Genomic DNA, 25,159 nt, shown 5'->3' with positions numbered 1-25,159 from the left:
CTTTAAATAGTCAATCAACAAAGTTCAGTGTAGCGAAAAAGTATTCAGTCCACAGCGATCGTCAGCGCTGGCAGCGTGCCGTCCGTACGGATGGCATAGACTCCAAGTATTCAGCACTCTAAGGGTTAATTAAAATTAGTTAGTGTGGTCGTATCGCTAAATTCGATTTTTCAACGAAAGATCATATTTTTCCAAGAAACATCTCGAATTTAACAATACATCTAACATTTCTGAATACAGACATTGCATCACTACTTATATCGGATTAACAATTCATCGCACGCTTGTCTATTTACTGATTCTAGAATAAAATAAGTAAACATACTATTTCCTTGTGATACAGTCTTAAATTTGCCTCGTACTCTCGCTCTGTTCTCGTCTTAAAATGTTTACGAACTATACACAATTTTTATACAATTAGGCATATTCGTTTGTTTATCGTTTATGTCTTTTTTTTGTTACTTCTACGTTAGATGATAAATATCAAACGTGTTTTCGCTTATCATTTGCATACCGTACATACTAACACGGATTGGCTTTCGTTCTTAGGAACGTAATTATCCGCGTGATATGGTTCGCTTTGTTTATTCATATTACTTTTTTTTTTACTTTTGTTGTTTCTTTTTCCTGGTTTTAAATGGTCCGTAAATTTTGTGTTCGACGCAGCAGGTAGTGCGTGATAAGGCCCTAAATGTACATTCAAAAAATTCATAAAAACTTTTCGGCAGTAATGATGATAGACACGTGCGAATCATTTGATAACATCTCGCGTTTATAGTACATTTATTATACGCAGCTACGCGAAAATTATGAACATATATAGATCAGTACGAGCCGCATAACATTCCATTTAAGCAGACGAGCGATTTGTGATAGCGTAACCGCCGCGGTACTTTCCCACTGCGTTTATGCGTCCAATTTTTGCGTTCATTTGCCGCCGCGTTTTGCGTTCCCGTGTAAACTACTTCATATAAATCTATGCTATTCTAAAACGCAGCAACAGAGTGTCACACCGCTGACGTTCTCGCAAACCGTTCATCTATACCGAACCTTAGAGTTTCCTCCTCTGTAGTGAAAATAATTTATATGTAAAATATTTTCATATAGTGTCAAATAATTAACACATTATCACCGGTTCACGCTTCTTTAATACGCCGAGCAAGAATCTATATGCGACACGAAGTGCGACGCTTCTAGAAATTCGTAAACAATTAAAATAGATAAGTCGATAGACTAGTCAAAGATACTAACTACATTGTTTATAATTATATCAGACCTTGACTAATATTATTTATAAACATAAATAAAAGTAGCGGTAGTTAGCTAGATTTGGTAAACTAAGGAGAGCTCCATACGAACAAACTTTGTTTTTACGAAAAGATAATTTTTCGTAGCACGGTGCCTAATTGTAATTTGCATCTAAATTATTTCACCGATTATTTCTTCAGTTTCTTCCTTCGGGTTATTTCTATCACCAAAATTAAGGAAAAAACACCTCTACAATAATAAGCTAAATGTAACTGTAATATTTTTGTTAAGCACTACAGTTAAACGATTCGACTTGCTTTAGTTTTGCAATTCGCACGTGTCTAAAAGATAATAAAGCTGAATATTACACATTTACATGTGATTGGGGAAATTTTGAGGAAATTATTTACATTAAAAGTCGATCTCGTTATCGGATCCGAAATAATATCTCGGATAGTGATTTATCGAAACGAAATCGCATCTAAAGCCAGTACAGTTTTTTCTATAGATTTGTAACTTACAGTACTGCCATTTTAACCGGTCAAAGTGGTACGTCTTGGTAACTGACTGTCGTTATCACTTTTATACAGACTATCTACAAACTCTGAAACCAATCTAAATATTGAATGCTATTATATCATCCTATCCATTTCTCTTACCCAAAGAATAAAATTCCTGGAATAAACTCTGCTTTGCTAACTGGACAGATTTAATTTCAACTAACTCGTTATAAGGCAGTACTGTATACGATGTATTTTTATACTAATTATAAGTATCTAATATTTGATTAAGCACACGCCGGTTTTCGATCCCTTTCGGTGTATGTTTTAGTTATACATTCTGGTCTTGCACACACGACCTTGAAAAATGTTGATTCTGGTGTTCATTAAATAACGTATCAGCACCGCTATACATGTATGTATGTATGTACTTCGAAAATTTCGATAATCGAGTTTCACCTAATTTTTTGACTGAATCCCTGAACACAAATTGGCATCGAATTTTTTTCTATCCCAATATATTTACAACAGATAATTTTTTTCTTTCTTTCTTTATTCTAACGATATTCTCGTTGATACTAATGATATTCTAAAGTAATGTTAGTAAAAAAATGCAAAATGTTTTCTCTTAAAGAAAAAAAGAAAAAAAAAAGATTAATTGTGAAAACTAGGTGAAACTGCATTATTGATTTTTTTACAGTTTATCGTTGTTAAAATAACGTTTGATTTCGTTATGTCGACATATGTATAATATTTACGTGTATATACAGAGTGTATCAAAATAAGTGTCGTCTAAAATAATTGTTTTTTATCATTTTGTTTTTCTTACGTTGTTCAAATAGAATAATATACTTTTATTTCAGAATACCATGAAATGTAATAAAAGAGATCTATTTGATTTAATTTCTCAAGGTCACTTTATATTCGTTGCCAATGGTATTGCGTGAAACAAGTCCACATGCAATGATTTTTAATCGATTGGTCGTATGAATTACAAACATGGTTTATAAATAATTAGTTACAAATATATCGATCTTCAACTTTAATCTTTTCGAGACATTAAATTGTTCAAAGGTCACTGCATAGTTATGCACAAGTTCATCAGATATATTTTTTATATCTTCATGGTATTAAAAATAAAAATATAATATTCTTTACTTAAAATGAAAATTCTATTGCGCTCTTCTACATTATATTGGTAATTTGTAATTATTAGACTCCGGATACTTATGCATTTTTTAGAAATGTAAAAATGCAAAATCTACAGAACGCATAAAATGTACAAAGTAGAGTATTTATTATAATATTTGGTACATGAAACAAATTTCTATTTATATTCCACTTTCTTTAGTTATGTTTACAAAAATCTAAAATCGCATAAACATCCTCAGTCTAGTAAGTATTTTATACGACACTTTTTTCAGAACATCGTGTACACGGGTTTCTCGTATTTACTTAGAAGTAGAATTCTTTCGGGAGAACGAGAAAACCGAAGAAATCGAAATTAATTCCATCGACTAAGATAAAGGACGGGAGGAGATTAATGTTTTCAATAGCGACTCCTTTCATATTACTATAATACGCAATAACAAACGAATTGTGTGTATGTGCGCATAAAAAATTGAAAAATAGATGACATAGAAAATGGAAGGAACTTGAATAACATTTGTATAGTACATTATACCTGATTTACAGAAATGGCGGCAACGCAACCTTCCACGGAACATATTCTTGTTTAAAAAAGTCGTTAGAAGTCCCATTGAAGTAGGCACATATATATATTGAACCGTTTTATACGTCAAGAAGAAATTAATTTAATGAATTTTAACCCTCAATCAACTATGATTGTAGAATCTAAGACTCATCAACGAAACGAAGAAACGTATTTTCAATGACAAGATTTGATTTTCTAATTTTCATTATCAGGTACTTCTTGCACAATCTAACTGATATTATTAGTGAAGTTTTACAAGTTACGATTTACTAATATCAATAAACTCCCTAATATAGAATTAGACAATTCTTTTACATAAATTAAAAACTATCTGATCGCTCTATTTGTTGAGAAATTGTGAAAAAAAGAGAACACTACATGTATCTGTAACTTGTTAATTCACTAATATTAGTAACTGGTAAATTATTGTGCAACAGAGTCCTAATTTAATTTTAATAGTTTTATATGCAATAACCATAATTTTTGTTATGGAAAAAAGGTATGATTTTCATTACTTTTTGATACTTTTATGATTTTACAGTTTCGAACAAAATTAAAAAACAAAAATATAATTATAAATGCTCGTATTAATATAAGAATGTGTGTATAATAATGCCACAAGTAGAGTCTAAAAAAGGTACATGTGATCCAGTCATCCGTTGTTCGAGGGTTATAAATGTTAATACTATTGCAATTGGAATATTCAAAGAAGTGTACAACGAATAGTACAATTACGAACGTGTGTCGTATTTGAAAGTTAATATTTAAAAAATATTCTGACATCTAAATATTCAAACTACATGATTATTTAATTATCTAGTTTGAATATTTCAATTATTATTAATATTAACGAAGTTCAAGTACCTAAATCGTCGTTATTAAAGTACATTAATTATCTGCAGGAATAATCTTTCTCGAATACTCGAAGTAACTGCCGTGTGTTGTGATAAATTGATTCAATTACTGTATATATTCTTTAAGTATGTCATAAATTATTATGCACATAAATATCGTAATTAATATTATTAATAGTAACAACTGCATATATGCATTTAGCACTCTTTACAAAATCAAAAATATTATTCCACAAAAAGGTTAATTCAACATTAATTGTTGAATAATTTAATTATAGTAATTGATTGAATTCTGCTAGTTGTATGTTTGCAAGAAACATGTCAACAACTAGTTAGATTAAATGTACATACAAATCGTAATTCCTATTGTTTATTAGCATTGAAAGCCTTATAAAATTGATTGTTAAATAAATGACCATAAACATATATATCAAATACATGGATTTCTTCGAGTATACAAATGTGTTGTACGAATAAATGATTAAAAAATTGTATATAATATATTTAATGGTTACTTAAAAAGCAAATGGATTAAAGTAGATAAAAAGTTGCTAATTCTAATGTGTAGCACTTGAATACTCGAATTAATTTTAATATGAGCAAGCATAAATATGAGCTAAGTAACTTCAATATTTATATGTACGTATTCATGTGCATATTTATTATGTATATATAATATACTAAGTACTTTACGGCTAAAAATGATTAAACTATGAGAAAAAATTACGCGAAAAAAAGTTACAAAAATTGCAGCTAAAATATTATAAGAAAAGATCTTCAGATCTGAGCTCAACAATACATTGCACTATAAGTAAACAATTAGAAGAATGCATTCCATTTAGTTATAATTATCTGCTACGATAAAATATCAAGTATACAATTTTAAAACATTCTTTGTTTAAAAATACCGTTTCATTTGATTCTCTATATCTCAGTTAAAACAGTTAGAAAAATAATACCAACTGAAAATACATATTTCACTGTAACCTTGACTTGCATTGTTTCATTGAGTCAGATCAATTTGGAAAGTGTATTGAGGATAGATTACCTCAATTCCTAAATGATTTATAAAATATATTGAGGTTAGTTTACCTCGAGGCGAGTGCACTGATATTTAGCACATGGTCTCTGACGCTGGAGCAGGTACCGTACTTAGATTCTTATCGTTAGGATCTGAGCTTTCTGAATCCCGGATCGGTGGCCTTGAAAGCGTTTGCTCGATCTCCCTGGTCACGCAAATTGTAGGTGGTGGCCTTCGAGACTCTTCATCGATGGCAGAAGCTCTTCGAAGTTGATGCCTATGTTCGTTCGATATGAAGAGGGCAGCTTCATCAGTATTCAAAGGCTCCTCGTCATCTGCGATGTACCTCCTCTGTATTAAATCTTCCATCTGTTGATAATCGCACTCCTCAGCATCACGTAGATGTTCATTCTCAATTTGCCAAGCCATCTCAGGGTTAGACATTTCGGATAAGTTTCTAGCTCTCGAAGGTGGTGGAGAAATTGGCGGTGTTCGAGGTGGACTTAGAAGGCCACAGTAGCTCTCCAGCTCATCCGTTATGCTCGTATATTCGGCATGCATGGCTAATAGAATAGACCTCTGTGTACTACTTGTTGAAGACGATGGAATGACTGCAACACGTGGCTCAGCCCACGTTACTCCTCTTGATATGTTAGATGGTGGAAAAATCGTTACATCATCTGACTCTGAACGTGTTCTACTATTTTGTCTAATAGGTCGTTCTGTAGAATCTTGCCTAGGAATAGGTTCCGAAGCTGGCGCCTCGCTGCTGGCTTCCCTGCTCGGTTCTTTGCTTGTAGCTTCTCTGCTCGTTTCCCTACTTAATTCTCTACTCGTTTGTCTACTTGGTTCCGTACTTGGTTCTTTGCTACTTGGCTCTCCACTTGGTTCTCTGCTTGGCTCTCTGCTTAGCTCTCTGCTTAGCTCTCTGCTGTCAGAATGCGAATCCTTCTTTAGGATCTCTCCTTCACCAACTACTTTGCTCGCTTCAGTTTCCTGACTTGTGATTGTCTTTATGTCATCTTGAACAGTGTGTCCATCTCCACTTATAGAAGACTCGTTCCTACTGAGGTTCTCACGGGATATAGCAGTTTCTGAATGTTTCAGCACATCATCATCTATTGATGGGCCTAGGTTAAGGAAAGTGCCATCGGTCATCGATCGGACCAATCTCTTACGTTTAATCGCAATGGCTGGTAGTTGGGTATGAGAATCTGTTTCTGACAGAACTTCTGAGCGTTCTGATACCCTACGCTGGCGACCGTCTATATCAAAACTAGATAAGCCCTCCATGTTGGGCATGTGAATAGCCATGAATCGGTGGATAACTCCTAGGTGTGCCAAAATCTGTTCATTCAATTCTTCCAATTTGCGCATACGAAACTCCACTGCCTATAATAATATCGAAAGTTCTATTATAATATCTGATAGTAAATTTATTAATATCAGTAAAACATTAATGGTACAGTATAATTACTTGAAGAGATGCATTTTGAGTATTCTCTTTTTTGTCAATGTCTTCGATCTTCGAATGCATATTCTCCACTCTTTCCGTGGTAATTTTAACACGTTCCTCTGTAGACATTTGCAGTTTCAACTCTTGCTCACGGAAATATCCTTCAACACAATCCTCTTCAAAATCGTAGAGGCGCTCCATGTCATCTGCCTCTAAGAACAACTTCAGTCCATTGTCGTAGGTTTCACCAGTGTTTGCTTTCCCTTGTGTTACATATCGCAGCAAATATTTCACCACCAGATATATATGACAAACTACAATGAGTGGAGGAGGTAAAACAGGTTTCTGTTCATACTCCATAACAACAGTAAAACGTTGGAACATCCAAACTTGGTGCGCCACCGCGTTTACTTCATTGAAAATATTATTGAATACAGCAATCAAAAGATTTATTAACAATATGTTTGCAACTAAAAGATAAATGGACATTACAGTAGGTGTAATCCACCGGCCTGGTAAACATGGAATCATTCCCGGTTCGTCTCCGCAATCTGGATCTATGTTGTCGGCATACACCTCTCCATATAACATAAAATATGGTTCCATAAATATCTATAAAATAAAAATATATATTCTTTATAGAACAGAATAGAATAGAATAGAATAGAATATAGAATATGGAATAATAATAACAAGGTAATATGTAATAATAATAAACTGAAATAGAAAGTAAATATTTGTAGAAAGTACATACATCACGAATAATCCTCAATTTCGGTTCAGCATTAGGGTTCAAAATTGCCTGTCGAGTGACTCCAAAACTCATTAATACCACTATTAAAAGTACCACAAAGTATGTCATATTTTTCACCATTTTTCCCATCATTGTAACTAAAGGACCTAAGAACAATAATAAAAAATTTATTTATTATCTGTGCATTCATACTTCATATTTTTGCTAACTTTTCATTTAACTTGCGTGACATACCAAAGTACTTATTTACGCCAAGAATATTCAATATCCTTAAGTACCAATAAATGGAATCAACGCAATAGATGACACGACCAATATCGAGAGTTGAGTGTCTTAAGCGTAAAGCTAAACCAATTTGAAAAAAAATAATGGCAGCTGCATCACAAGGATTCCACATATTCCATGCCCAAACACTAAATTTATGTGAAAGAGTAGCTGGTTCAGATGTTGCTATTTCTCGTACTTTTTCACATCCTAATGTACAAATATATGCAATAGCATAAATCTCTGCTAATGATGGATAATCATCCATACGTATGAGAATGGAGTATGAGAAGAGAACCAAGAAAATAATGTATGCTATCTATAAAATAAAAAGAATAAGTTTAGCATGTAATATATTAGAAATTTAATTATTTCATGTATAAAACTTACAGCATTAGCCCAAAATTTTGTGATGGGAGCTGTATAAAATTCATACAATTTTTTCCTCAATCTCAATGGCCTGCTGTTCTTGATGTCATAGTAGTCAGAGTTTATACCATATGTACGATGAATTCCATCATCGTTATCTGTCAGTACTTTACCATTCTCTTGTACAATTGTCTCCTTGATGACAGTAGTGTGTTCATTGCTAATTAAAGCCTACATGAAGAAACAGGAATTTCAGAACATAGTATACAAGCATTAATATAGATTGTACAGGACATTAACACATAGATAAGAATCTTTTAAGTATAATCAGACATGTATTAACATTTGTCTTTACTAATTCTTGATCATTCTCAGAAACCATTTACAGTCTGGATGTTGCTAACAAAATAATCAAAGAAATCAATTGGATAGAATGATACATAGCATGTAAAAAGCACATACTAAACGAAAAAGTTCTTTCTGGCGTTCTAGAATATTATGGAAGGTAGAAGTATATAGATGACATACATTCATTTCTGTACAAATACGTAATTATTTATTATTATATAATTAAACTATATGATCATGTGGAATTATGAATGAAATGTACATTTCAAGCGTACAAGCATGGTGAACTTGTAATATATTTTATGAAAGAGAGTAATTACTTGCGGTATTGTATTTCAATGTAGAGATTCATAGCAAATATTGTAATAAAGAACTAATCCAGTACAAAAATATTTTAATAAATAGGAAAAATGAAAATAAAAGAAAGGTGTAAAAAAGAGTGAACTTATTTAATAGCTATAATAGAAGATAAAAAATGATAGAATAGAGTGCAAATAGTGTTAAAAATTATGGTTGTATAGAACATAAATTGTTAGTGCATGTGGGTAACGTAACGCGAGGGAAGTGAAAATTTAAAGTAGTTACATCACCAAACAATATTTTTGTTTCTCCATGACTCAATTAGGAATAACTTCATAAATAGAATGTTTGAAATACAAGGTTGTATTTTGGAACATTAAACAATAAATTAGTAAGAATAAATTATCAAAAACATACGACTGGTAATGGTTAGAGATTTTTTAACCGCTAAATGAAAAACATCGGTATGTCGTGACGACACATTTAAGAAATCTAAAGCTGACATACATATATAAACATATATCAAATAGCTTGTGTTATTATTGTTAATGTTTTATGAAAACTATACCGATATTTTAGCGGTATTGTTTTTATATTTGACATCAAAATGGACGATATTTTTGTTAAGTATTTATAACAGTACAACACGATTTGCTTTAGAATAGAAGCGTTAGTTATCATCCTCACCGGTACGGATTCCGATACTGAATAAATAGAAGTTTTCCTTGATGATAACTAATAACATAAGAAAGATAGTTGAAAAGTGCACCGGAAAGTGTAAACTTATTGGTCATAGAATCATTGCATTTCAGGTCATTATAGATATACCTTAGCGCCTTGTTGGCTGCTGGATTTGTTGCGTACGCTCAGGCTCCTGCGCTGACGTTTCTAAAAAACAATTCATACGCATACCCACATAGTCTATGAATCACAAAAACATTTCAATACCTCTAATAGCGATCGATACACTATACCATATAATACTGACCAATTACTAGACATACAATACCTTTCCAAACAATATATACTTAAGTATACATATCTCAATAATAAACGAAATAAAATTATATAATATAATTATATTTCATACATCTTATCTGTCTACACGTACAGAGAAATAAGATTTAAGAATATAAAAGGCACAGCTTAAATATAATTATGATCTGTTAATAGTATTTTATGCTGTGAAATATTTAAATATAGATTTAATACAAATATAAAAGAGTTGTAAAACGTTTCTTTTTTCATTATATATAACGCAAATAGAACCTACATGCGTATACGCTTCTACATAATGGTTCAAATAACTGTTCAAAACCAGCAACCACATGTACCAACTGTGTTACTGAAAGTTATCTTGAAAATAAACTATGTTCTAAATAATTATTAGAAGTGACTATATTTTGCGTTGGATTTATTATCGTGAAAATTTGTTATTTACAAATGACAATACTTTCGATAACTTGTATAATGAATGGACGAAATTTGAAAACGTTATCCAAAATAATAAAGCAGTGATTGCCACTATGTTCAGAAATAATAATTGCAGCGTGAAATGTGTAATGATGAACTCTTATAAATGCAATGATAAGCTGTATTAATTATTACCAAATTTTCTACATCTTTATAATAATTTATTTTATTCATAAAATAGGTTCATAATGACCATAAAAATTAATCAACATTAAAGTTTTTATAAACCTTAGTCTTTTTTAGCTGTCAATAACTATTACATAATTAGTTAATACTTTTATATCAAAATATTATTAAAAAAGAACATTTATTACCTCAACATCTGGACCTGTTGGTATACCATGCTCTGAATCACTATCTTCTTTCTCATCTTCGAGAGAGATCAAATGTTCTTCCTGAGTTTGTGGCATCAGCTGCAATTCCTCGCGACTTTTAAATTCCAAACACATTATATAAAATGGACAAACTAACCCAAGTACGACCTAACAACAAATTAAAACAATATTATAAAATATGAGAAATATATTCTTTATATTACATCCAATTTAATCACCTTTAAATTCGTATTCTTTCTCGTACGAAGACCTCCCATCCATAAATCAGCTAAAATAATTTGGCTGCAAGGGTGTGCTAAAAGTGGTCTATGATTGGCTGTGACTGCCAATGAAAGACATGTTTGACCAGACCAATTCTGAAGTTCAGAAGTCAATAGCTGTTTCGTTTGATCGTCATCTTGACGATAACAATAATCTAACAATTCCAAAGCTATACAACAAAATTATATTGTAAAAAAATAATAAAAAAAGAGAATATTATGATAAATATTGTATCACAAATATATTATATTATTAGTACCAATATTTTCAAATTCTTTCCCATAACTCCGCAATTCGTCATAAACTTCCGTTTCAAGATCATCCTCAGCAGCTTCGTGTGCCATAGCCTTATACAATTTAAGAGCAACGAGTGCTTTTGCTAAAGCTTCTTCCCCATGTTGCCACATTAATAGTGCCATTTGCTGTCGTTTAGTTAACACAGCCCATATAAGCAACTCATTGAAAGGATAGTCAAAAAGCGGCGTGTCTCGATTAGCTGGTAAAGTTTCAGCAAGCAAACTCATTGTTAAGCTATCCTGTTTACTACCAGATCCCGAATAATAACGACTAGTGCTGCCCAGGACGCAGCTATTTCGATGCATATGTTGAGGATGTGCCCCAGATCTCTTCATCACTTTGGTATAGATCATACGGAATCTTCTACGTGTGTACTGCGACCGATATGCGCCACCCATTAATTTATTTATTACGAGGCCGATATCGTGCAGTGTGTACATGTAACCCCGTGGAATATTTGGTCGAACATCGCGGAGAATGTAGCCCAGTGTGTTCGAAGGGCCTTCTTTCTAGATAATCGATATAAATAAGAAGAACATGCTCATTGTGTAACAATTTTAAATGCAGGATGTCCTATGAAACAGCCAAACTTTGTCATTGTATTCTATAGTTATAGCCAAGGAAAAAATTTTATATAAATGCTATATTAAAATATAAATGTAGGTCATTTAAAGCTTAACTTTAGCATCTTTTGCTTGATTATACTTATAGAAAATATTGACATAGAGAGAAAGAGAGAGAGAGAGAGAGAGAGAGAGAGAGGCAGACAGACAGACAGACAGGCAGACAGATAAACAGAATTTGGCTGATAAATCCTGAGATATGTTGTATAATAAAAGCAAAGAACTTACGGTATTGTACAATTCCTCAAGGCGAGGTATAGACAAGAATTTACGCATAGAGACTCCATTTTCTAAGAGAAGTTTCACGAAGTCAATTCGATCGTGTTGCAAAGCTTGCATCATTGCCTGTTCCAGAGCACCTGGTGGCCAATTTTGACCATACACAAATATTTCACAACGCGCTATATCCACTCTATTCCAAATTAAAGATAACGATAGCTGCTCAGCAGGGGATAATTGCTTGGACTTGAACAGAGCTGTCAGAATCGTTTGGTCAAGTTCCTGTGGCCGCTCTTGACTTATTCTAAATACTGTTATCTGTAGAAATTAAATTTTAATGATTATATAATGTACAAATAATTAACCTATTCATTTATATGAATAATTTATCTATATAAAATGACTAGTGTACCAACCAAATGTTTCTTACGGGTACATTGCAAAAGTTCAGAGTACAGTTGTGATGCCTGTTCAGAGGATACTTTGAAAGTGCGTTTGATAGTATCTAAAAGATGTCCTCTCATACTTTCTAATGGTCCCTCATTCTCTCCATTCTCTCCATCTCCTTCAGACGCGTATCTAAATTTTTTATTTACTATCATTGTCAAAATATAATTACATTAAGAAATATGTATAGCTAGTTGGTCATGACATTCTTACTTATGCATAAAAGCGATGAGATCAGCTGCACGACCTGATCCATCGCAGACTACTACAGGAACAGGAGGAACGTCTGTAACATACTCTAAAACTGATCGAATCGTATTTGTTCCTCCTTCAATTACCAATGCCACGACAGGAATACTGCTGTGTGTGTCTGCAATAAATTTTTCATTTCGTGTTACAAAGATTATTTAAACGATATACATCGATACTTACATGGCTGTAATTTCAGATTAGAAATATATTTTTCCAATCTTCTACGCAACACAATTTCTGCACCATATCGACCACCGGTACCGTTATCCACCAATAAAAAATATGCATGACGATTGTTTAAAACTGCATATTTAGACCTAAACAGTTGTAATAAGTATGAAAATAGATATTTATAACAAATAGTACATTAACCATAGAACTTATATCTTACCACGGAGATGAAAGACATTCATAAGGTACTTCACCTCCACGGCCTACAAGTTCATGACTTTTGTCTAAAATTCCCCATGGTGCTATGCCAATACTTACAACCCGACCTTGTCTTTGAGATCTTTCTAATAGCAGGGCATCTCCTACTTGTCTTGTTACACCTATGAAATTGAAATGTAATATTTATAATCAGGGATCATAAGAGCTAGAATCAAAATTTAGAAAGTTGCAATCTAAAAATTAATATTGGTTTGACAACTAAGTGATTGCGGCTTTGTCATTAGGTGGTATTGAATAATTATTGTAAATGAAAGAATTTTAAAATTTCTGTAAGATTTAATGATTACTGTCTTCCATTTAAATCTTCTTGTCAATGACATTTTTCAAAAGCTTTAGACGTAACTGTTATTTTTGGTCTCCATTTATAATAGAATTTATACAGTTATTCCAATAAGGATAATTAACCTATTATATTTGTTTCAATCTACCTGTATTAGTTCCACCTGTGAATATCCATGCACCAGTTGTCTTTGCAGCCTTCAGCAAACCTTTCCTTAGAACTTTCTTCAAAGTTGGCTGCAGTTCGAAATTAGATCGACCACCATGCACAGTTATTAGTAGCTTAGGTAATCCCAGATTCCATTCTCGACACAACAATTGTACTATTGGTTCTGGCCTTGTGTCATAAGCAAGTCTCACATACTTAAAATTCAACATTAATATAGAAAAAGAAATATATTATATATTTTAATATGTACATATTTTTCATTTATTTACTTGAGCTTTAGTTGGATGAGGTCCACCTTGAAATTCAATGGTACCATATGCATCAGTAGGGAATGGACGTGTATTTTTTCCAGGAGACCATTGTTCTCGATCTTCTTCTTTGGTATTACTAGGAGTGTAACTTTGAACATCTATACCAGCTCTGCAGTGATGAGTATAAGAATATCCACAACAACATCTATAATAATCAATCATTTATTAATACTTTTACTGGGAGGAAGAGGCTAGATGCAACTGGGTACAAATACTCTTTAAATAGAATAGAAGCATGTGATAATTTTCTTCATAATATAAAGCAGAATGCTATAGAAATCTGTTGCATATAATTGTACCATTTTACAACTAATCATTTTTTTTGTCAGTATAAAAGGATTGCTTATGACTGTACAAAATATATTTCTATATCTCACCAACATAGTTTGCTCGTTAGGGAAACTTATAAATGTACATGGTTTCAGAATAACTATTAGCTATTGCATAGGTAAATGTTTAAATATTTTACAGACAATAGATTTTATGACGATTATTTTCATAAAAGGTTTCCTTAATGTAATTATTATCCAAATACTATGAATTATAATATTACCATAATAATATTTGTATAAATATACGATTTGATTACTTGGTTGCATGATGTAATGGATATGAACTCTAAGAGAAAATGAAGCGTTTTATGAAAAGCAGTAAACAAAAAGAAAATTTAAAATAAAATTTTATCAGTGAGGTTTCTCAAAAAGAAGCAATTCAATGATTATATAATGCAATTTTGGTGCAGATTTTATGTATGCTATGAAAACTTAGAGTCTAACAGCTCTTTTAGTACAAACCATTATTGCTGAGAACTGTATAGAATGCATGTAATGTAACAGTACTTTATTAATGACTACTCAAAGATATGGAAAATAGTATATAAATTATTATTTTCTCTTTAAAGGAGAAATATTATTTAGTTTACAGATAAGGGAAATGCATATGATATTATTTTGGAATATAATTTTGATATATATTTGCAGAAGCAATATTAAATATCATTGTTAAGTCACCTATACTCCTTTTTTTCTTTTTTTCATAAAGAACATAAAATTCTCAATCTTGACAAAACCCACAATGAACTCTCACCTGGAAGTGGTGATCACATCATACTCTGCATTCTTATCTCCTTTTACTTGCATAAACCTATAAATGGAATGAAAGAAAGAAAAGTAAATGAAAGGAAAATGAACATAAAAAATTATGTTAGTAGTGACCTAGAAAATTCAGAAATAAGTTTTTTATAATAAATATGCAACTTGTAAAAAATACTAATAATTGTAAGTATCATAAAAATGGAAGGCATATTTAAAAATCAACATTGAAAAGAAATATTTCATAATATAACGTTAAAATTAATAATTATAGCATATAATCATCATTGTTAATGTAATTATGCTGCTTATATTGCCTCTGCAAAAATATTGTCCTTTTAAAGAAATATGTATTCAAAATATGTATATGTAGCTATTTATCAATGTTCAATAAGTATGTTTAACAAAAGAATAAGTAAATAAATAAACATAGAAGTTCAATAAATGCATGATGATGGTGTCAAGAATGATATATATTGAAAAAAAATTTATTTGATGTATTCCACAAAAATATGTTTAAAGTTAAAATAATTTTTAATAAATATTTTTGCACGTTTTTAACGTTATAAACATTAATCATTAATCATAATGTGGGATATGCAAATGTATTCTGTAAGAATATCTAAGTAAAAAATAAAAAAATAATGAATATTACATACTTGTGTTCATCGTCAGCACTTGGAATAAATTTTGAGCATTCTCTTTTTTGAAAAGTTGCCTCTATCCAACTGCGTTCAGTTACCTAAAATATATTTGAATTATTCATTTATCATTACAAAATGCTATATACATATATATATTTACAAAATATGTAATATTTACAGTGTTAAATGGTAAAATGTGATGTTTGACTAAAATATCTTTTCTTAAATAAAGTAGAGTAAATGAAAACATGGGATACCTTTGCCTTTTTTCTCTTCATTTTAGGAGTGCTTGCTCCACAAATAATACTTCCCATTGCCATCTTGATACGTATATGCATTCACCTTAATATTAAGCAATACACTAACTAAAAAAAAAAAATATCAAGCAAAACTAAATACAGACCAAGAAAAGTAATGATAAACTAACACATAATAAACTTATTACACATTTTTGACTCTTGTATTTAAAATAATTATTCTTTACAGGAATTTCGAATATTACACTGTGCTATAAATTAAATCATTAGTAATTATGAATAATACAAATATAAATTATATATAACAATGAATAATATAATATTTCTGCAATACAAAATTATAGGTTTTTTCCTTTGCAAAATATAGAGTAGTTAATAAAACAAGTTTAACTTAAAGGAAACCAATAAAACTTGCATGCAATAGAGATAAGATAAACGATATAGATAAGAAAAAGAAATCTTAAATTTCTCTTTGAATATGTACTTTCAATACAAAACCTGAATTACACATAATGCAACTATATTTTTGTGGCAACTGAAGTTCATTTATTTCACTCATTATACACAAATAAATTATATACTCTTAAAATTTTACCATATGATAAAATAATTCTATAAATAATATATATCTATAAGATTTCGTTTAAATCAATATTCATTGCATTTTAATATTCATTATTTGATATCTATATCAATAATAAAGCTATGAATCATTAGATAATTAATGGTAAGAGAAAAGGCAACAAGTACATTTTCTGAAATGATATTTTGGCTATAAAAATGAGTAATATTGTTAAGGTAATGTTATAGAGATATAATGCATTTTACGTTAAAAGTATTTTATTGTACTCACCATACGACAACTTTTGGTTTTGTCTATCATATCTACATAGAACTGCATGAACAATATCAATGTATATTTGAAGCTTAGTAAAACAAATTTGCAGTTCAAAAGTAGTGATTATGATTAGTAGCTAGCAGTAGATACTTAACTGATACAGTTAAATTAGATTTATCTGAAAAAAAATTAAGAAATCATTTAAATGTAAATGTATGCTGATAACAATGTTAATTATGATATTATAACACACACAATTTATTAGATTCATGCATATGAAATATCCTTTTCTTCAAATAAAACTTTAATGACACAGTTAAGATTACGTTAAAACATCATATTGCTCAATCAAAACAATTTCATATGATTCAATGCATTTTTCTAACGACTACCTAGTTTCATTATTCCTAATTTATAAAAATTAACTTGTCCTAAAATTAAAAAATTCCTGGAGTAGTTCTTTTTAAAAATAATTTATACAATTTTTTAATAAATTATACATTATAGAAATTATTTAAGTGGAATAGAAATCTCTTTAACCTTCACCAAATGCTAAATTTATGTTTCCAGTAACTTTCATCTAACTTTTTGTAAATCTAACTCATACCAGAAAATTACACAAATATTTTCATTATTTGTAAGAATCAATAATAATAAAATAAATAAAGGTTTTTAATATTGAATATACGTAATTTCTAACAAATTTGTTCTTTAACGTGTTAGATAATTAACAATAGAACAAGATTACTATTAAATTGATTTTAATTCGTTGTATAACATTATATATTTTCTACCATTACTCACACTTGGAATAATCAATTAAATAGAAATCATCAACCAATTAATTAGAATCAATCAAATAATATTCAGATGAGTATTGTAATTATGATAGTTTAAAATCGGCGGGAAAATTCACGATTTGTCATGTGCTTATAACTTAACCTCATATGCTTCTAAGCATGACCATGATATCAAATACTTTGATGAGTATTTCAAATTTTAATGAAAAATAATACAACTATTAAACAACTATTAAACATGATCTACATTGTATGAAAAATGTCACAATTATTTAATATTAAATAGAAGATAATAACATTGATTTATACGTACCTTAAATGTATACGAATGAAATTTTTTCAAGTAATCGTATTCATCGCGTGTAAAACATCGCACATGTAGGGAAATCAGGGTTGAATGTATTTTTTAATAAATTTATTTTGCAGCACCTCTTGTAATTCATGAACTCCTTTTGCACGGTTTTTTTATCTTACGTCACACAAACTAACTGCACTATTTCGATATTTACGCACGGTGTTTGCATTTTTCCTTTTACGTTACGGGATGTTTCATTATCTAATCTTGTACGTTATACGTTTTGGAATTTAAAGAGAAGCGTTGATAGAATATAATGGAGAGCAACGTGGTAAAATGTTTTGTGGAGAGAATTCGTTCTATAATTCCCGTATCATCCCTTGGAAATATCGAGCTCGCTCCCCTGCATCGTTACTGACAAAGTAGGCCAAGAACAAGGTTAACACTCGCATGGCCGTCGCGGTCTGGGTGTGCTCAGAGCCAGTAATGCATTTTCTTCCTGAATTTTTTAATATATTTATAAGATTATATTTATATAATTATATATTTATAATATCATAATTATAATTCGAAGCTTAATTTTGAAAATATTATGAAAATTGGAATCATAGCGAATTTAATTTAATAATTAAAACTATTAACTTTTAATAAATTTTTTTTCTTGATTTCTTGTACAAAGCTATTATTTATACAAAGAATTTGTACTATCTCAAATTTGATCACATTTTCCACAACTAAAAGTCTTGGAAATTAAAAGAAAAATTACTATGGCATAACAATTTAAAAATTGTAACAATGTTAATCAAAATATATTTCACTCGTGTAAATCAAGCTTTTCTAATTGAAAGCACCAGAATATCACACAAAACCAAAAGTGATGATACATGAAACTAGCAATTGTCACGATTGAATTTCATCAAATATACAAATTTTTCGTTTCACTATTCGAATATTGTTGATACGTGTATACTACTGTCGATATTTTACTGCGTGATTATTTATTTGTGATAATATTACTGTTTTCAATAAGTGTTTTAAAACTCCAGTTTTGCAATTACAATACTTATGTAATATTTAACTAACTACGCTTTTACAGAAAGGCTCAATATTTGAAAAAAATGACTGACGTAAAATTGAAACTAGATATCATGCATGTTTAATAATGATAAAGAGATACAATTGGATCAAAACTAACTTGAAAAATATAGCGTTAAAATGACTCAAAAACAAGTGATAATTTTTTCTGTTTAAGAAATGTGTAAATTATTGACATTGTAAATTATACGTTAAATGAACGTCAATCATTTTTTTTCGTACATATTACTTTGTCTGTTATTGGCTTTCAAATTAGATTTGAAGATAAGACATAGAGATAATATAATAATAAGATTACTGACAAATTCCATAAGTTACACTATATTTACATTAGACATGTATAATAAATTGCATAATAGACTGAAAGCTATAAAAAAGAAATTTATTCTGGTTTTTCAGGACACGATACTTTAGGTTTGTTAGACGATTCTGAATCTGTTTTGTTAGCTCTATTTGATCGCAAAACCGCGCCTGGACTAGGATATGGCCTCATTTGATAAAGTGGTCCTGAAGCAGTTGTGTCTGCTCCTGTTTTAGCTTCATTGTGTCGTGCTAAACCATCAGACCATTTTCCCCTATAAAAATCAAATAATTTGAATGTTGTTGTTGTGTATATATGAAAATTAATTTTCTCACAATTACTTTATTAATATAAATTAATAAATAAAATGAAATTTACCGTGGAATATCACTGTAAGATGCTGGATCCATAGGATCTAAAGTTCTGTCTTTCTTCTCTTTGTTCTCAGATTTTTCTAATCTTTGATTTCTTTTACTGTCTCCTGGTTTGTGTCTTGATCTAGTCTCTAATTTTTTATCTTTCTTTGTGTCTGGTTCATCCATCTAGATAATTAAACAATTATTTGTGATAGTGCCAAAATATACTGTACATTAAATTTCTATTAAATTGAAGAAACTGATTACTAACTTCCATTGCCTCTTGCTCACTACCACTGTCATCACTAGACATATTGTCATCCTGATCTGCTGCTTTTAGATGTAATTCTTCTCTTAACTGAGAAGCTGGTTGAGATATTTGACATTTTGGGTGACCCGGTGGTAGCCAAGATACCAAATCAGATGACCAGTCCCAATAATAATGTTGACCACTATTGATGAATTAAATAATTATATGAAATTTGATATAAACATATTTTCCTTAGAAATTATAAGTAGCAAAAATTGATACTAACGATCCAGGGTCATAAACAGCTTTCCAGGTTTCTGGTAAGGGGTACTTCTGTATTAATCTTATTTGCTTTTTCAAGTATTTGTCAGAAGGTTGTACATGCCCAAGACCCCATAACTCTTTGCACTTCTTTGTACATTCATGATAAATATTATACTTATTAGGACAACCACTATATCCCTAAAGTAAAACGTTTATTATTTAACATTTTTATATTATGGATATTTGCATTATTAATTATCGTTACTGTATTTAGTATTTTATAATAGTTTTTGATATAACATTTACCATAAATTTTTGTGATATGTCAATTTGGTTAATATCATCTTTCGTACTATCATAATCTTCAGCTATTACTTCTTCATGGATTTTTTTTCTTGATTCCTTCTTTGTAGATTCTAAAAATATTATTTGATTAATACATGATGTTGTATCCTCAGCATTTTTTAAATTTGGTTATGTATGAAAACACTAAGGTTATGTTCATTCTGAATTACATATTAATAATCTGATCTTTATAGTATTTATAAAGCATAAAGTAGTAAGATAAAAAACAATTATTAATTAAATTATCAATTCAATATAAAATGATATTGTTGATTATACTGTGTTTTATGTACAAATGAATAAAATTATTACCCTGTTTTTCTGATCCAATAATAAGCCCTCTTTTAGCAAGCCGTGCAGCTAATGCAGCTGGAAGTGGCATTTTAGAATTTTAGTACTTCTTCACTTTCTTTCTTTCAAGTATGCTCTTAATATGAAAATATTCACACAATTTACCAACAAAATAATTTCCTTATTCGAATCTCGAATATACGTAAATTTCAGTCAGTTGGTACCTACATAATCTCATAACATTTAACGACGAAAGCGCCAAACAAATTCCAGATAGGTATAGATATAAGATATATGTATAATTTTTTAAAATCTTTTTTATCATTGTGAAATAATTTTTTAAATTTCAAAATTAAGATATTTCTTATGAAATTATTCAGAAATTTTTATTTTTTTATTTTTAGTAACTAAAAGTAATCATTGCCTACTGTTGGTAAGTTTAAGTTGGTAACAATTTAAATGCCTTTAATCCTTGTAAAGTTTAGAAACAAAAAAATGTATTCATAACAAGATTTGATTTTGTAATTTTCATTACTATAGTTTTGATAATTTTATATTGCATATAATTTTTACCATATATGTATGTAGCTTTCATGACTTCTGCTTTTTAGTTTTTATTACACATTATTTTACATACTTCAAATACCCTGAAGACACTGAGTATATTTTTAAATCTATAAAGAAGAAAATTTAATTGTAATTTCTAGAACTTGTCTTTAATTGTTAAAAAAAATGGTTTAAATATGTACAAATATACATGCGAAACAATTATTATAAAGCTGAAAAAATATGATAAGATGTAGACTATGGATTTCACACACATTGATTCAAGCGTCTTGAACAGATGAAAGGACAGAATAAGGAGAAATGGGGTAAACAAATAATTTCGAAAAAATGCTCGACTTCATAGACGACACATGGTGACAGTAATCGTTCAGAATATATTTACAAGAGCAGTACAAAGAATAACGCGATATTACACGTACATATTTGTTGATACGTATACTAACAAGTAATTGGTAAGCAGGTGAACAGTTTAATTGTTAATTGAGGCACGTGACAATAAGGCATTTCTACAGAGGACAAAATACGATCGTGCATATGTAAGATGTTTCATTTTTCCACGCTTCTTCAGTGTTTGTTCATTATTTAAAGCATCTTGAACTTGTTAATTATATTTGAGAATGATTTGCGACTTCTGTATCATGTGTTCCTCTTAAAAAGCTGTCAGAGTCATATGTGCCACGTGTTGTATTAATCACGATTATTTAAAAATTTTAAACACACGTATATCTTCTTTAAAATATGCCTTTTACTTTTTATTAAAAAATATCTTAGGAAGAATTTTATTTTCTTTTTTAAATTGACTTAATTTTTTTTTTAGGTCATACATCTCTAAATTTCAAGCTCAATAAAAAGACATTTTATGCCATGACCTGTAACAACATGACCTTGGAGTAATATTAACTAGATTTAAAATATATTAGCAATATGTATTTTATTATTAAAAGATGAAAACATATATAGCGAAAATGTTTAAGGAGATCACTGTAAGTGAAACACCTTTACATACTAATATAAATCAACGAAGATATTTTACCGATACTTCAGATCTTTTGAAGGTCATGTTGCAACAGGATATTGAACTCGTTCTATAATTATGATAATTAACAGACTGCAGATATTTATGCATTTATGAGGAATTTAAACTGAAAAAATCCTCAGAATGGATATAATGCACAAAAATGTATACAATACCTAAAACACATGATACTTTTGACAATATTTAAAATGAATGAAACAAATTTTTGTTTAGATTCTATTTTTTTTAACATATTTATAAAAATATGAATATTGTATGAATATTTGCAGTCCAGTAATTTACAATAACCTTGAAAGCACACATTGTTTTTTACTAATTCTTAGTAAATTTTAGATTAATTCTTTTCAAGATTTTTGTTTATATGTTTTAGAATATTGAAGGCATTAAAAAAATAATGGCAAACAAGAAACCCCTGAACGTCTGTAACGTCTGAAAATTTAGTTAACGTAACCGAGCGAAATAGAGTCGTAGAGCGGCGCTGATCTTACATGTACACGATCGTATGAATTACATTAGTGGACGTCACAATGAAAGTTGTGTTAGTACGTCGGTGCAAAAAATGCGTATCTGTGTGTTATTTATCGCTTCTCTGTGTCTCATTACACCGATTACTGATTACACAATAGTATACCACATTATGTATTGGTTTAGAATGTATTCATGTATACTTGTGTATGTACGTGTTATGTGTGTGTATGCATGTGCACAGATTGTACAAACGTGGTAGAAAGATTTATCAATAGAAAATTAATTACAAGTTTGAAAGTAAAGAGTCTTGAGATCAAGAAGTGTCGAAGTTTAGATAGATTATGATGATCGAGCGACATCCAATGGGTACGGATTGTACACATGTAATATGGTGTTTCAACATTTGCGGTGCGACACTTTACACAAGGAAAATACGTGTTTTCGTCCCTATCGAGAAAACAGAAAGAAAAAGAGACAGATAATGAAACAGAAATGCGCTTCTCACTGATAGAGAACAAAATTATTAAAAAATTATCTAAGAATTTCGACACACAAGACAATTTGAAAAAATGAAATACCTGAAAAACATTAAAATTATAATTTTATAATTTTAACAATTTTCTAGTAATATTTTGCTTCAAAAATTCTTTTGTAATTCGTTAATTTTAGCCACAAAAAATTGAAGTATAGGAATAGTATTTTGTATAGACAATATGCACGTGTTCGTTTTTTGCATATGATCAGGAATATTGAACAACGAAGATGTACATATTAAGCGGAAAGCGAAGTTTACGAAATGGACAGTCATGAGATCAATGAATGAAACATGATTATGAATTAAAGAGAAGAATTTACAATGACCACAGAAACACATCACAGTGTTAGTAGTTTTGTTTATTGGAACGTGTGCGAATTTTATTCTTGGTCTTTCATTTTAAAACATGATATATAAGTGTTTTCGTAGATGAGTTATTATAAGTTTTAAAAAATTTCAAATGTAGCAATTTTTAATAGAAAATTCATATTTCATTCGTACACGTCCAATGGCTCAACAAAGACGCACAGTTTACACGACAATATGTGTATACACATTTTTTCTAGCCATATAATTTATGCGAATGGATTGTAATAGATGAAATATATATTTTCTATTGTGTTTTAATATATATTGTCTTCTTGAAACGAAGATGCTATCTTTCTATTAACCAATTCTTTAATTTAAAAAGATTCTTAATTCTCTTAAATTTTTAAGATTTTAATTTTAAGTGTTCATTAAATCTGAAAAAATTCACAAATTAAGAAAATATAATAAATGCATATATTACATATTTTACAATCCACTAACATTGAAGAGAAGACCATGGAACAGGCAATGTTTTGTAAATACATCAATTATTTTGTACATAGGAAACTAATGATTTTTTAGTCTCACACATACCTCTCGACATCATATCCGGTATCGAAGAAACTCAGATTCGAGTTTAAATTTGAATCAATTCATTTTCTATAAAATTTCCTTCCTCCTTATAACACTGAACCGTTAGAAAAATATTTAACTATGAATTATATTATATCTGTGCTTCGGCAAAAATGGCACCTTTTCTAACATAATTCTTGTGCGAAAAGATAAATCAATTGATCAAAACAATCGATTTATTTAAAAAAGATTTCACTAGAAAAAAATACAATTATTGTGTACCTATTTTATGCAACTTCTTTGAAGGTTAGTCGAATGTTAAATACATTAATTGTATAAGATATCTAACCTTCAAAAAAAAATATTCGTAACAAAATTTGACTGTACAAATTATATCACAATTGGTGAAAAATTGTTCATTTGCTTCGAACAAACCATGTATAGATGTTGGTACAACACTTTCCAAGCACGTGCGAATTCCATATTTTTCTCTACGTAAACAGCACACTATAATTTATGAATGACCTTGGTGGTCCAATGTTCAAATTTTTCTATAATTTCCTAACACTTTATTCTATTTCTTTTCTTATTCTTTCGAATTCTATATTTTTTAAATTTATCTACATTTAATCTAAAAAAAAAAGAAAAACAATTAATATATATAAATACAAAGAATCATAAAAATTTCATTAAGCCTTAAAGAATATTCAAGGACGTTAGTACTGTAATAAATCAATCTTAAACAATATTGTTCGCAAAATATATCGATATCGATATTATTATTATCATTTTCCTATCCTGAAATTTAGGAATTCATTTTTTTTTCAAACTTCAGCTAACCTATCTTTCGATCGACCGATCGACTCGATTCGCACATGCTCGAGTGACACTTAAATAAAA

The 25,159-nt window shown here is 29.8% G+C and overlaps 2 protein-coding genes across 8 annotated transcripts; both read right to left on the bottom strand.

Moving 5' to 3' along the window:
- Positions 1 to 14: 14 nt before the first annotated feature.
- LOC122570149 (transient receptor potential cation channel trpm) lies at positions 15 to 18,026 on the bottom strand. 5 transcript variants are annotated; one of them, XM_043732092.1, is made up of 22 exons: positions 17,888 to 18,026; positions 16,790 to 16,952; positions 15,937 to 16,044; positions 15,695 to 15,777; positions 15,031 to 15,087; positions 13,903 to 14,089; positions 13,614 to 13,827; positions 13,127 to 13,286; positions 12,916 to 13,052; positions 12,697 to 12,853; positions 12,453 to 12,615; positions 12,046 to 12,354; positions 11,157 to 11,703; positions 10,855 to 11,066; positions 10,616 to 10,783; positions 9,657 to 9,716; positions 9,516 to 9,563; positions 8,202 to 8,411; positions 7,782 to 8,130; positions 7,548 to 7,693; positions 6,815 to 7,405; positions 15 to 6,729 (listed from the first exon to the last, which is right to left on the bottom strand). In XM_043732092.1, the coding sequence occupies exons 3-22, from the start codon at positions 16,015 to 16,017 to the stop codon at positions 5,431 to 5,433; spliced, it is 5,178 nt and encodes a 1,725-aa protein (XP_043588027.1). In that variant the 5' UTR covers positions 16,018 to 16,044; positions 16,790 to 16,952; positions 17,888 to 18,026; the 3' UTR covers positions 15 to 5,430. The 5 variants fall into 5 exon arrangements, with proteins under 5 accessions (XP_043588027.1, XP_043588029.1, XP_043588028.1 ...); XM_043732094.1 differs by lacking the exon at positions 15,031 to 15,087; XM_043732093.1 differs by lacking the exon at positions 15,937 to 16,044.
- An 822-nt stretch (positions 18,027 to 18,848) lies between these two features.
- On the bottom strand, positions 18,849 to 25,030 carry LOC122570157 (polyglutamine-binding protein 1). Of its 3 annotated transcripts, XM_043732121.1 has the most exons (8): positions 24,281 to 25,030; positions 21,345 to 21,445; positions 20,793 to 20,849; positions 20,442 to 20,551; positions 20,158 to 20,333; positions 19,893 to 20,073; positions 19,644 to 19,807; positions 18,849 to 19,539 (listed from the first exon to the last, which is right to left on the bottom strand). In XM_043732121.1, exons 2-8 carry the CDS (start codon positions 21,364 to 21,366, stop codon positions 19,347 to 19,349), a joined length of 903 nt encoding a protein of 300 aa, XP_043588056.1. In that variant the 5' UTR covers positions 21,367 to 21,445; positions 24,281 to 25,030; the 3' UTR covers positions 18,849 to 19,346. The 3 variants fall into 3 exon arrangements, with proteins under 3 accessions (XP_043588056.1, XP_043588058.1, XP_043588057.1); XM_043732123.1 differs by lacking the exon at positions 21,345 to 21,445; XM_043732122.1 differs by lacking the exons at positions 21,345 to 21,445; positions 24,281 to 25,030 and having other exon boundaries at positions 20,793 to 21,017.
- Between the last annotated feature and the right edge of the window lie 129 nt (positions 25,031 to 25,159).

This window comes from Bombus pyrosoma, linkage group LG8, assembly GCF_014825855.1.
Source record: "Bombus pyrosoma isolate SC7728 linkage group LG8, ASM1482585v1, whole genome shotgun sequence".
In the NCBI taxonomy this organism is placed as follows: domain Eukaryota; kingdom Metazoa; phylum Arthropoda; class Insecta; order Hymenoptera; family Apidae; genus Bombus; species Bombus pyrosoma.
Note: the sequence above shows the minus strand (reverse complement) of the source record. Positions and strands in the feature narration are given on the sequence as shown.

Excerpts from the sequence above, each read along its gene's own strand:
- LOC122570149 (XM_043732092.1), bottom strand. The coding sequence starts at position 16,017 with ATGCATATACGTATCAAGATGGCAATGGGAAGTATTATTTGTGGAGCA. Across the intron at positions 14,090-15,030 it reads GATGTGATCACCACTTCCAG|ATGTTGTTGTGGATATTCTT; the intron begins GTGAGAGTTCAT and ends TGATTATTATAG. Across the intron at positions 11,704-12,045 it reads TTGAGGAATTGTACAATACC|AAAGAAGGCCCTTCGAACAC; the intron begins GTAAGTTCTTTG and ends TCGATTATCTAG.
- LOC122570157 (XM_043732121.1), bottom strand. The coding sequence starts at position 21,366 with ATGAAAGCTACATACATATATG. Across the intron at positions 20,850-21,344 it reads GAAAGCTACATACATATATG|CTGCATTAGCTGCACGGCTT; the intron begins GTAAAAATTATA and ends TGCCACTTCCAG. Across the intron at positions 19,540-19,643 it reads TCTTACAGTGATATTCCACG|GGGAAAATGGTCTGATGGTT; the intron begins GTAAATTTCATT and ends TGATTTTTATAG.